General features: G+C 40.9%; 1 protein-coding gene across 1 annotated transcript; it reads right to left on the bottom strand.

The window, feature by feature from the left end:
- Nucleotides 1–694: 694 nt before the first annotated feature.
- On the bottom strand, nt 695–9,028 carry LOC144533790 (interferon-induced protein 44-like). Its single transcript, XM_078275352.1, has 9 exons — nt 8,930–9,028; nt 7,871–7,993; nt 7,583–7,621; nt 7,434–7,467; nt 7,026–7,218; nt 5,349–5,495; nt 5,054–5,225; nt 3,669–3,769; nt 695–2,157 (listed from the first exon to the last, which is right to left on the bottom strand). The coding sequence occupies exons 3-9, from the start codon at nt 7,617–7,619 to the stop codon at nt 1,978–1,980; spliced, it is 864 nt and encodes a 287-aa protein (XP_078131478.1). The 5' UTR covers nt 7,620–7,621; nt 7,871–7,993; nt 8,930–9,028; the 3' UTR covers nt 695–1,977.
- Nucleotides 9,029–11,103: the final 2,075 nt, after the last annotated feature.

Genomic DNA, 11,103 nt, shown 5'->3' on the forward strand with positions numbered 1-11,103 from the left:
CCTAAAAACTGTAATGATGTATTCCCGTCTGTGGGAGGCGCTGTTACATCAAAATAGAGGATGAGGTATAATCTTTAATTCATCACATCATCAGAAAGTATTTCTCTGAGGTCCCAATTACCAAACAAATATATTAAAGCTTCCTGTTGCATTGTATTTTAATCAACGTAACTGGAAAATGATCTTTGACCAACCCAGTCTCACGGCAGTTCGTGAAATGGTCACGTTATTTAATCTATTGAATCGTGTTCACGGGGACGTTTATCTCGTTTTTTTGGTCAGCACGTTTTGTTAACTAATGTACTTCAATGGGAAGCATATGTCGTGATCACAGCACGACTACGGTAGCGAGTAGTATGGAAAGCCGAAATGCCGCGTACGGAGGTTGGTTGCGGGGTGGTGGATGGGTCAAACAACACAGGACTTTCACCCAGGAGACGGGAGATCGTGGGACATGTCCTTTCCCCGTTCTTCTATTCCTAAACCCAACCTCCGTATAGATGCTTCCCATTACGTGCTGACCACCATGAAAAGAAACGACATAAATGCGCCCGTGTACACGACTCAATAGATTAAAAACAACGTGACCATTTCACGAACTGGCGTGAGAACGTGTTGCTTTGACTCCAATAGTCTTTAATGTGTAGTTTAACATGTTTACATGTGGAAACATGACTCTTAAAAAGGAATCACATTGTGTTGAAGGTTGAAAAAGCAGATTTATTGAATGTTAGCTGGTTATTGAAGCTACATGTTGAATACATCGGGTGAAATATTATAACACAAGACTTGGTTTTATAGATGCAGCCTGAACTATTATGGTATGTTTGGGATCTGTTTGAATAATACAAAGTAATGTGGGCTTCAAAATGAAGTTAATTGTTAATGTGATAAACAAAACTAGTTATAAAGATGGAGACACTAATTGCTCTGTTAGATCATTGAAGATACAACAAATGAAAGGTCATGATAGGTCATTTAAATGTAATAAAACCAAACCTACACATTCCTAAAGAAGCAGATTAACTGAGCGGTTGAGTGTTGAACTCCTATAATACCCAAATATATTGTTTTTTACTTTAAACAATGCTAGCATGCTACCTCGTTCTCAATAGCAAAGCACTGCTACAACACACACCAGTTCACCATCATCTACTAAAGAACTACTTCCATGTGCGCCCTCATTTAGAAGAAGTCTCCCAGCTAATCCTGCCTTGTAACTGACTGAAGGTGGAGAAACAGCCTTTCTTTTACTGTCTATGGAGCTAGCTAGCTGACATGCTCTACATCTGAGCTACTGAGCATGTGCAATCAAAGATAGTACAGAAGAAGAAGAAGAAAAGAGGTCTCACTCTGTAGCTAAAACAGAGACCTGAACACAGGGTGAAAAGAGGAGCTGCAGCAATGAGCAGTACAACTAAAATATGGTGTTTTTTGACAATTAAACCATGTAAACCTATTCTGGTACAACCTCTAAATACAGTTATGAACCTGAAAATGAGCATAAGATGGGAGCTTTAATGTTTGCCAAACCAAAAAGACAGGAAACTGACTGCAGAAATTCCCCCCAGAAATAGTTTTCATATTCAGGCTGTTAAACAGGTTGCGTTGGGAGTCAGCTGTGTGGTCGCTGCTATTAAAAAGGTAATTATGTATATTATATGTAATATGTTTTGCTTGATTTGCTTAAATCTATGATGGCTAAGGAGCTTTTTTGCTGACTTTTTTAGAGCACTGTAGACCAAACTGTACGTGAGAAGACTATATGAGATATGCAATAATACAGGCAAAGATATTTGACTTTTTTGGAATAAAAGCATGTCAATAAACTAAACTCGACACACGTGCTTTAAAGTAAAACACAAATGGTGCAGTAAGCAAAAAGATAGTTGGAAATCCTGCTGGAAAGTGTCGCAGGTACTTTCTTTGACATCATGGAATACAGCCTTTTCATGCTCTGATCAAACCTGGTCAGTCTCATCCTTCAGACTGATCATTGTTGAAGTTGATGCAGTCGTCTCCGAAGTTGATGATGTGTTTCATGGCGCTCAGGATCAGTGCGTCAACGTCACTGTTGAGGTCGATTTCTGACTCGTAGTTCTTCACAGGGAAGATGCAGTTCATGGGAATTCCCACTGTGGCACTGAACAGCTCCATCTACATAACAAAAGAAATGACAGCTCAGAACAACCAAGGCTTTTGGACTAATACTGATTTTATTAAAGGACAATTGCTGTGCAAAATGATCCTAGGGGTTTAGTAACAGATGTGTACTGAGTCGACCGTTCTCTGGGATGTGTTTTCATGCTAATCAAATGTGTATGTAGCTTGAAACAAGCTAGCGCGAACCACTGATTAGCTTGTAACGCTAGTCTTCAGGGCAGAGGGTAAAGTAAAAAGAAATCTCTATTTCTACACCACTAAAAAGGCTCAAAATATCACCACACTTCAACGGGAGCATAATGACGGTTCCTACATGTAAACAGAAGCACTGAGAACATTGTAAGTGTACAGACAGTTTATTAAAAAGATAGATTATAAAGACAGTAGCGTTCACGTATACAGGCGGCCGCCGTCTTCGGAAAACACCGACCAGTCGAGCGATGAACGACGTGCAACCAGTAACCAGTAACATAGCTCAAGCACGGCATTCGTCGTTTGACTGGTCGCTGTTTTCCCAAGATGGCGCCTGCCTGTATATGTGAACGCTACAGACACATTTGATTAGCATGAAAACAAATCCCAGACAACGGTCGACTCGGTACACGTTTTATAAACCCCTAGGATCATTTTGCGCCCGAACTGTCCTTTAAGCTGATCAGGTATTGGCCATGAAGGCAGTGGTAGGCCTTAACTGTGAAACTGGAAGTGTTGACAATGACATTTGCGGTGACTTGCTTATATTGTGCTTCTAAAATAAGGGCTGCAACTTGTCAGAAATGTCCAACAGTTTTTGTAACTATAGGTTGACAATCCAACATCATGGCCACTTTGTGCAGCGATTGGTCAGGCGTGTGCAGAGGGGAAAATAGGCAGGATTTTACATTTTCTTTATTTCGTGAGTACATATCTCTGGTATCTGATGAGGAACTGGTCAGTGTCCCAAGTGTGGATATCAGAATCGGTTTAGGTAGAGAAAATGTCAGATAGTGCTCATACTGTAAGGACTGGGGACCCAAATCTGATTTAGCTGATCAATAGGAAGCTTCGACTATTCGTACCTTTCCATTGGCATGAGTTTCAGCATGCTCAAATACGGCCACAGTTTCATAACGAACTGAAAACATTTGTACACGTCTCAACGGATGGCAGTCCACGCAGTCTGCCCTGGGGATTCAACTCCGCGGTTCTGGGACAGAGGCTCGGTCTGAGAGGATCCCTCTGCGGGTCTGGGACAGAGGCTCGGTCTGAGAGGATCCCTCTGCGGGTCTGGGACAGAGGCTCGGTCTGAGAGGATCCCTTTGCGGGTCTGGGACAGAGGCTCGGTCTGAGAGGATCCCTCTGCGGGTCTGGGACAGAGGCTCGGTCTGAGAGGATCCCTCTGCGGGTCTGGGACAGTGGCTCGGTCTGAGAGGATCCCTCAGTTTTGTCAAAGTTTTGACCGTATAACCCAATGCATCTGTGACTCCACCTCTTTGCAAATTCATAATATTACTAATTAAACATACCTTTTCCTTCAGGTACTTGACCTTGTAGACATTCTGTATATCGTCTTTGATTTCAGGACAGACCTCATCAATCTTGGTGAGAATGGCCACTTGAGGAATATCTGCAAAGAGAACACAAAACTACTGAGTCCTGTAAAGGCTCTGACACACCAACCCGACGGCCGACAGTCGGCAGAAAAGGCAGTCGGACTGATCATTCGTCTCCCGTCTCCCGGAGTCGGTCCAAAAAGTGCCTCGGAACACACCGAAACAACGCCGACTTGAGCGTACGTTCTGCGCGTACACGAGACGTAATACGTCTCCATAACAGCAGGCGGTGCTAATCTGTATTGTCGCCCAAAAAATGAAAACCGGAAATGAAGAACATCTCTCTAGACATATCGTATTTTCCGGACTATACGTCGCTCCGGACTATAAGTCGCATCAGTCAAAAAATGCGTCATGAAGAGGAAAAAAACATATATAAGTCTCACTGGACTATAAGTCGCATTTATTTAGACATTTATTTCACAAAATCCAAGACCAAGAACAGACATTTAATCTGGAAAGGCAGAGTTATTAAACTACCCAACAGCCCCCAGAACAAGGGGCTGAATACGGTAGGTGTCCTCTATGTTAACGTAACACATTAACAGTTATTAAACTACCCAACAGCCCCCAGAACAAGGGGCTGAATACGGTAGGTGTCCGCTATGTTAACGTAACGTAACAGCTCTGTTGACGAGCCTCTCCCAGCAGCACGTTGTTCAAGCACCCATCTGTGGACTCCTTCCTCCAGCTCTGGCCATCTGGATTTCAGCACGACTAGCTTTCTTTGTTTTCTTCATTGCAGTAAGACTAACCTTTTCGCCAGTCCCAAGTTTCTCACTCACTCCAAACTCTCCTTCTGCTGCTCGATTACCGCTTTCGGCTGCGTGTTTTACTACCTGCAGTCTCCTGCAGCTTCTTTTCTTTCTCAGTTGTCTTTAGGAGCAGCATATAGTCCTCACAAGCCTAGAGCGCCTCTCGCGGCTGTAGACGGTAATGTTTTCAGCATGAAATAACATTTAAAACATCTTACATTATATATATTTTGATATATAAGTTGCAGGACCAGCCAAAGTATGAAAAAAAGTGCGACTTATAGTCCAGAAAATACGGTAGTAAACACAGAGCACGCTGTCGTCAGTCCTTGTTTTCTTCAGAGAGTGGTGATAGTAGTCAAGAAGGACCGTTGTTGTCATTACTCGCTGAACGGAAGAAAATACGATGGCTAGTACTAAGAAGATACTGCCGTTGTCTGCTCAGAAGATTCTGCGAGGATTACTGCATTAGGATGTTTTTTTTTCAAGCAGTGGGATGTATTACAAATGTGTAGAGAAGAATAAACAGATTTCTGCTCTCACTCAGTTTTCTGGCTTCAATCCTGATGTTACGAATCTTCTCCACAGTTTTTTCACTCATTTGAGATAATGTGTTGGCATTGATGACACAAACCAGAACGTGCACTTTGTCGTTGTTAGTTGGCTGTTCGTTGTAGAATTGATCGTCGTCTGACAACGCTGATTCAGGATTGAACTGGAAAACACATTTAAATCCAGTTAAATGACAGTTGCAATATGTATAAATACATACAGTATTCAAAATAACATTAACTAATTGTGTGGGGAAAACAATCTGCAAAGTTTGCAGCAACTGTACCCTGTAATCTTCCTTCACGTGTCCCTTCAAAGCCAGTTTGACATCACTCACAGGGATACCTTTGTCTGGATCCAGGCCCATGATGTCATTGAAGACAAAGGGGTAAAAGGTACCTGTTTTTTCTTTTCTGATCTTGTAGGTTGTGTACTATAAAGATATAAAAAAAGTGCAGTTAGCATTATAAGCAAAAACAGACTAGATTATTACAGAGCTAGCATATAGTAAACCATATTATACTAGTTCTCTTTTTTTTGCATTTTAGGAACCAGTTCCCTACAAATTCAGTGTCCAATTGAGCCCAGACAGTCAAGTTAGTGGCCAGTTTAAAGGTGCTCTAAGCGATATGACGTGTTTTTTAGGCTACAACATTTTTTGTCACATACAGCAACCATCTCCTCACTATCTGCTAGCTGCCTGTCCCCTGAACACACTGTAAAAACATCTCCTCACTATCTGCTAGCTGCCTGTCCCCTGAACACACTGTAAAAACATCTCACTATCTGCTAGCTGCCTGTCCCCTGAACACACTGTAAAAAACATCTCACCATCTGCTAGCTGCCTGACCCCTGAACACACTGTAAAAACATCTCCTCACTATCTGCTAGCTGCCTGTCCCCTGAAAACACTGTAAAAAACATCTCCTCACTATCTGCTAGCTGCCTGTCCCCTGAACACACTGTAAAAACATCTCACTATCTGCTAGCTGCCTGACCCCTGAACACACTGTAAAAACATCTCACTATCTGCTAGCTGTCTGTCCCCTGAACACACTGTAAAAAACGCGGTCTCTGTAAACAGTCCAGGCTCCAACAAAGGCAACAAAAACAAACCCTAACCCGTATTATTCAAAGAAGTACAACTTCGTCCGTGATAGTTTTACGTTTTCGTTATTTTGGTACCATTTCATTGCTAACATCAGCTATCAGGTTCCCAAACAAATGCAAGCTAATGTTAGTGAAGTATCAGCGTGATCCTCCATCTTCAACAGGCTTTCAAATCTGCCAGAAGATGGAGTAATCTCCCCCTGGCATTCGTCACGGTGCCACTGAGTGTAAAAGCGCGAAAGGCGGAGGAATGTCCCTCTTTGGCTAATGTATTTTAGAGATGGAGGCGCTACATGGCAGAATAAATGAATGAATGATTGTGAATGGCAGATTCTGCTCTTACCAGAATACTTTGATTAGTTGGTGGACGTAATTACACACGATTGAGCACATATTTGTGAAAGAACGAAGGCGTTTTTGCTAAGAATCAACTCAAAACATTACACAATGGAGCTTTAAGCACTTCTGGTTAGACACCAACTACATTTCGTTGCTCTGTACTTGTGACATGTGCAATGACAATACAGTTGAATCTAATAACCAAAACCTTAATAGCCTATATTTATGCGCAGATCGGCAGTGACGCCACCTAAATCTGCATGTAAGTTTAAAGATGTCGTAGGTATGATTGTGAAGATCCAGGACTGACTACAGCCCAAAAGGGTCTTCTAAGCCCCTCCCCAACACAAGGGAGAGCTGTGCACGATACAGCGGGGGGAAACCTCTGCAGCTCGTGTGTATATAATAGTCAAAGTAACACAAATATAAGTTTAATTAGGGTTTGAAAATATTTTAGATGTCATATTATATTTGATATGTTTTCTTTATCAACGCAATCAAAAGTTTGCCATACCCTTTTGGTGAAACAGTTGTGAAAGTTGTCCACCAAAGCCTGGGCGTACATACGGTCATGTAAGACGCTTTGGACAGAGTTGATGAAACTGGATTTTCCAGTTCCAACCGGACCATGAAGGAGAATCCTGAGCTGCTGGCCGTCAGTCTGAGGTCTGTAGTCCTTCACGTACTGCAGGGCCCCTTGTCTGTCTCTGCTCAGGGCAGGAAACATTACATTACACAGTCTAAACTATACTTTTATAGAGACTTTACATTTTTTCTATGCCAAGGTGTAACACAACTAGGAAGTTAACCAGGATGTCATGAAACAAGGAAACAGACATAACAAGTTAATTACAATAAGTAAATGTGTGCAGTGACATATGGTGTTAAAAAAAGGTCACACTGATGTTGCAGACACACTCACCTCCAGTTTATTTCCCTCCATGGTTTGTTGAAAACTGACAAATGCACGACACATGTTCACATGAAATAAAAGATTATGAAAAAAATATATTCATCATGCAACAATGTAGTTTTCCAAATAATAAATATGTTATTCATTAACAATCTTACATGGAGATTCTTTAGATTTGGAGTTTTTTCCACCCATTCCTAGAAAATAAAACTGTTAAATATACAATAAAACCCAGAGCTATATTTGAATGTATAAGTGATGTTCATCAAACACAAATACATGTAAATATACAAAACATAATGATACACAGTTTTAAAATGACAATGCTTTCAATGCTTCTTTTAATTGGTCATGTTTGCGTCAGTTCTTACAATGATCAAACAAGATTCACACAAAGATAGAAAGCCGTTCTAAGACTATTAAAAGCAACGATAGATGTGGCTGACCTAGTTTCTGCAGGAAGGTTATTCCAGGGTTTTGGGGGTCCGGACTGCAAAAGCCAGATTACGTCTTAGTTCTTAGTCACCAGTCAGGCTCTGGGAACGCCCAGCAGGCCACAGTCAGCCGATCTAAGAGGGTGCACAGGCTCATTAGGAGTCAGAAGATCTTTAATATCGCCTGATTAGGATCTGAAATAGGCCCGAAACTGAAAAAAACTGACATGTTTTTAGAGGACAACATTTTTTATATCTGGAATATTACGCCAAATTGCCTAAAAAATAACATGGATGTACGTTGGACGTATGGAAACACAACGTTCTTCCCAGGAAAAACAAATGACTACTTGAGTTTTCAGTGTTTAATACAGTTTTATAGCATTTGAAAAAATATTTCAAAACAGGATATCCTGAGCCAAACTGACCGATACCAGTCTGTGATCCACTCAACATCCTCTGAACTAGTCAAAATAATTCATAATTACTGCTTTTTTAACTCAAAAAGTAGCTATAATGTCAACAGATTGCATAGGTGCAGTTGGGCTGTGGGTTAAAAAGCATTTGGTTATTACTGTTACTGGGAGGAGGCCTCGGGAGACCCAGGACTAGGTGGAGGGATTATATCTCTAACCTGGCCTGGGACGCCTCGGGATCCCCCATGTCGGAGCTGGTTAATGTGGCCCGGGAAAGGGAAGTTTAGGGGTCCCCTGCTGGGCTGCTACCCCGCGAGTTCGACCCGGATAAGCGGATGAAGATGGAGTTGGATGGATGGATTGCTGAAAAATGACTATATTAATTCTTAGTTCACTAAACTTAACCACAAGAGCAGAATACTGCAGCTGCTCATTTACAGTTTCCTGTTGTAGCTTCATTTACCAAACACGATGTTGGTCAAGCTCCAAAGCGACTGTAGGCTTTCAGTTTATTTGCAGTATTTGCGTCACTGCTGCACAAAGTGTTTTTTATATATATATGTATAACACAAGGGTTAATATCGCCTAAGTAGGATCTGAAATAAGCACAATACTGACAATTTTATGACATTTGAGGGTAATGGAAAGTTCATACCTGCGTTGTTGTACTGGAACAAAGTGAGCGTAATGTAAGTAGCTGTCAGTAAGTGATCCTCCCCCACATAGAGACCAGAAACCACATACATTTACTTTCATTTTCATCAGGATGTTCGTTTTCTCTTTTCAAAGCAGTTTTATTTTATGTAAAGAGACAGTATCATTCATTTTATAACAACTAAACTTCTTGCTACAGTTTCATTTGAGACCCACACATCACATTTAAGGCGTAAACAAAAATCTTACTCTTGGGAGGGCATTTCAGCCTTTATTGTATAGAAAGCTGAGATATGAAAGAAGAAAGAGGGATGCTTTTATATAGACCTTTACTGGTCCCCTAATGCTGTATCTGAAGTCTCTTTTATATAGACCTTAGTGGTCCCCCTAATACTGTATCTGAAGTCTCTTTTATATAGACCTTAGTGGTCCCCCTAATACTGTATCTGAAGTCTCTTTTATATAGACCTTAGTGGTCCCCCTAATACTGTATCTGAAGTCTCTTTTATATAGACCTTAGTGGTCCCCTAATACTGTATCTGAAGTCTCTTTTATATAGACCTTAGTGGTCCCCTAATACTGTATCTGAAGTCTCTTTTATATAGACCTTAGTGGTCCCCCCTAATACTGTATCTGAAGTCTCTTTTATATAGACCTTAGTGGTCCCCTAATACTGTATCTGAAGTCTCTTTTATATAGACCTTAGTGGTCCCCTAATACTGTATCTGAAGTCTCTTTTATATAGACCTTAGTGGTCCCCCTAATACTGTATCTGAAGTCTCTTTTATATAGACCTTAGTGGTCCCCTAATACTGTATCTGAAGTCTCTTTTATATAGACCTTAGTGGTCCCCTAATACTGTATCTGGAAGTCTCTTTTATATAGACCTTAGTGGTCCCCCTAATACTGTATCTGAAGTCTCTTTTATATAGACCTTAGTGGTCCCCTAATACTGTATCTGAAGTCTCTTTTATATAGACCTTAGTGGTCCCCTAATACTGTATCTGAAGTCTCTTTTATATAGACCTTAGTGGTCCCCTAATACTGTATCTGAAGTCTCTTTTATATAGACCTTAGTGGTCCCCTAATACTGTATCTGAAGTCTCTTTATATAGACCTTAGTGGTCCCCCTAATACTGTATCTGAAGTCTCTTTTATATAGACCTTAGTGGTCCCCCTAATACTGTATCTGAAGTCTCTTTTATATAGACCTTAGTGGTCCCCTAATACTGTATCTGAAGTCTCTTTTATATAGACCTTAGTGGTCCCCTAATACTGTATCTGAAGTCTCTTTTATATAGACCTTAGTGGTCCCCTAATACTGTATCTTAAGTCTCCTTGACTCCTGATCGGCCCATCTGAGCTTTCATTTTCTCAAAGGCAGAGCAGGATACCCAGGGCTCGGTTTACACCTATCACCATTTCTAGCCACTGGGGGGCCATAGGCAGGCTGGGGGAACTCACTATTAATGTTAAAAAACCTCATAAAGGGACATTTTCATGCCATGGGACCTTTAAGTATTATAGTAGTAATACTACAGTATTTCTACATTACAGTTAACTTTTTTATAGTGAGGCACAGATCTGTAGCCTGATAACTGGGTTTACTTTTCATTGTGTCAGTGATGATGCACAAATGGCTTAGATCCCAATCACAAAAGTCTGATAATGGTAGCAGTTCATCAGGCCGCTAGCCAAACTAACTGCAGCATCTAGTGACTATACATTTGAATCAAGAAATATCTAAATCCATTGTTGACAGCTGAACATAATAAGCTTTATGAAGGCCGTTGGCTGCTGTTTTGTACTGCATGTAGGACAGGTGTGCCTGACAAGTGCCTATGCCTTTAGTTTCTGTCATGTGATGTCTTTGATAGTATTTATTTAGTAAAGAAGTATAAAATAGTCATGAACCTTGACATGAAGTGAAGATTTTTCATCAGCTTTGGGTTTTGCAATTGTATCCGTGTACAAACAGCTTCATTCAGCTTATGTGTGTTACGTAAATAAATGTAAGCGGTGTGATGCAAAGTAGCTCTTGGCCACTTCAGGGTTTTTTTAAGTAGCCCTCAGATGAAGAAACGGTTGGAGACCTCTGATCTATACGTTGCTTTACAACAACAGCTTTATGTTGAAGAAGTGAATGCTGTTTCATGGAAGTACATCTTGCTCCGT

Source organism: Sander vitreus, chromosome 18, assembly GCF_031162955.1.
Source record: "Sander vitreus isolate 19-12246 chromosome 18, sanVit1, whole genome shotgun sequence".
Classification (NCBI taxonomy): Eukaryota; Metazoa; Chordata; class Actinopteri; order Perciformes; family Percidae; genus Sander; species Sander vitreus.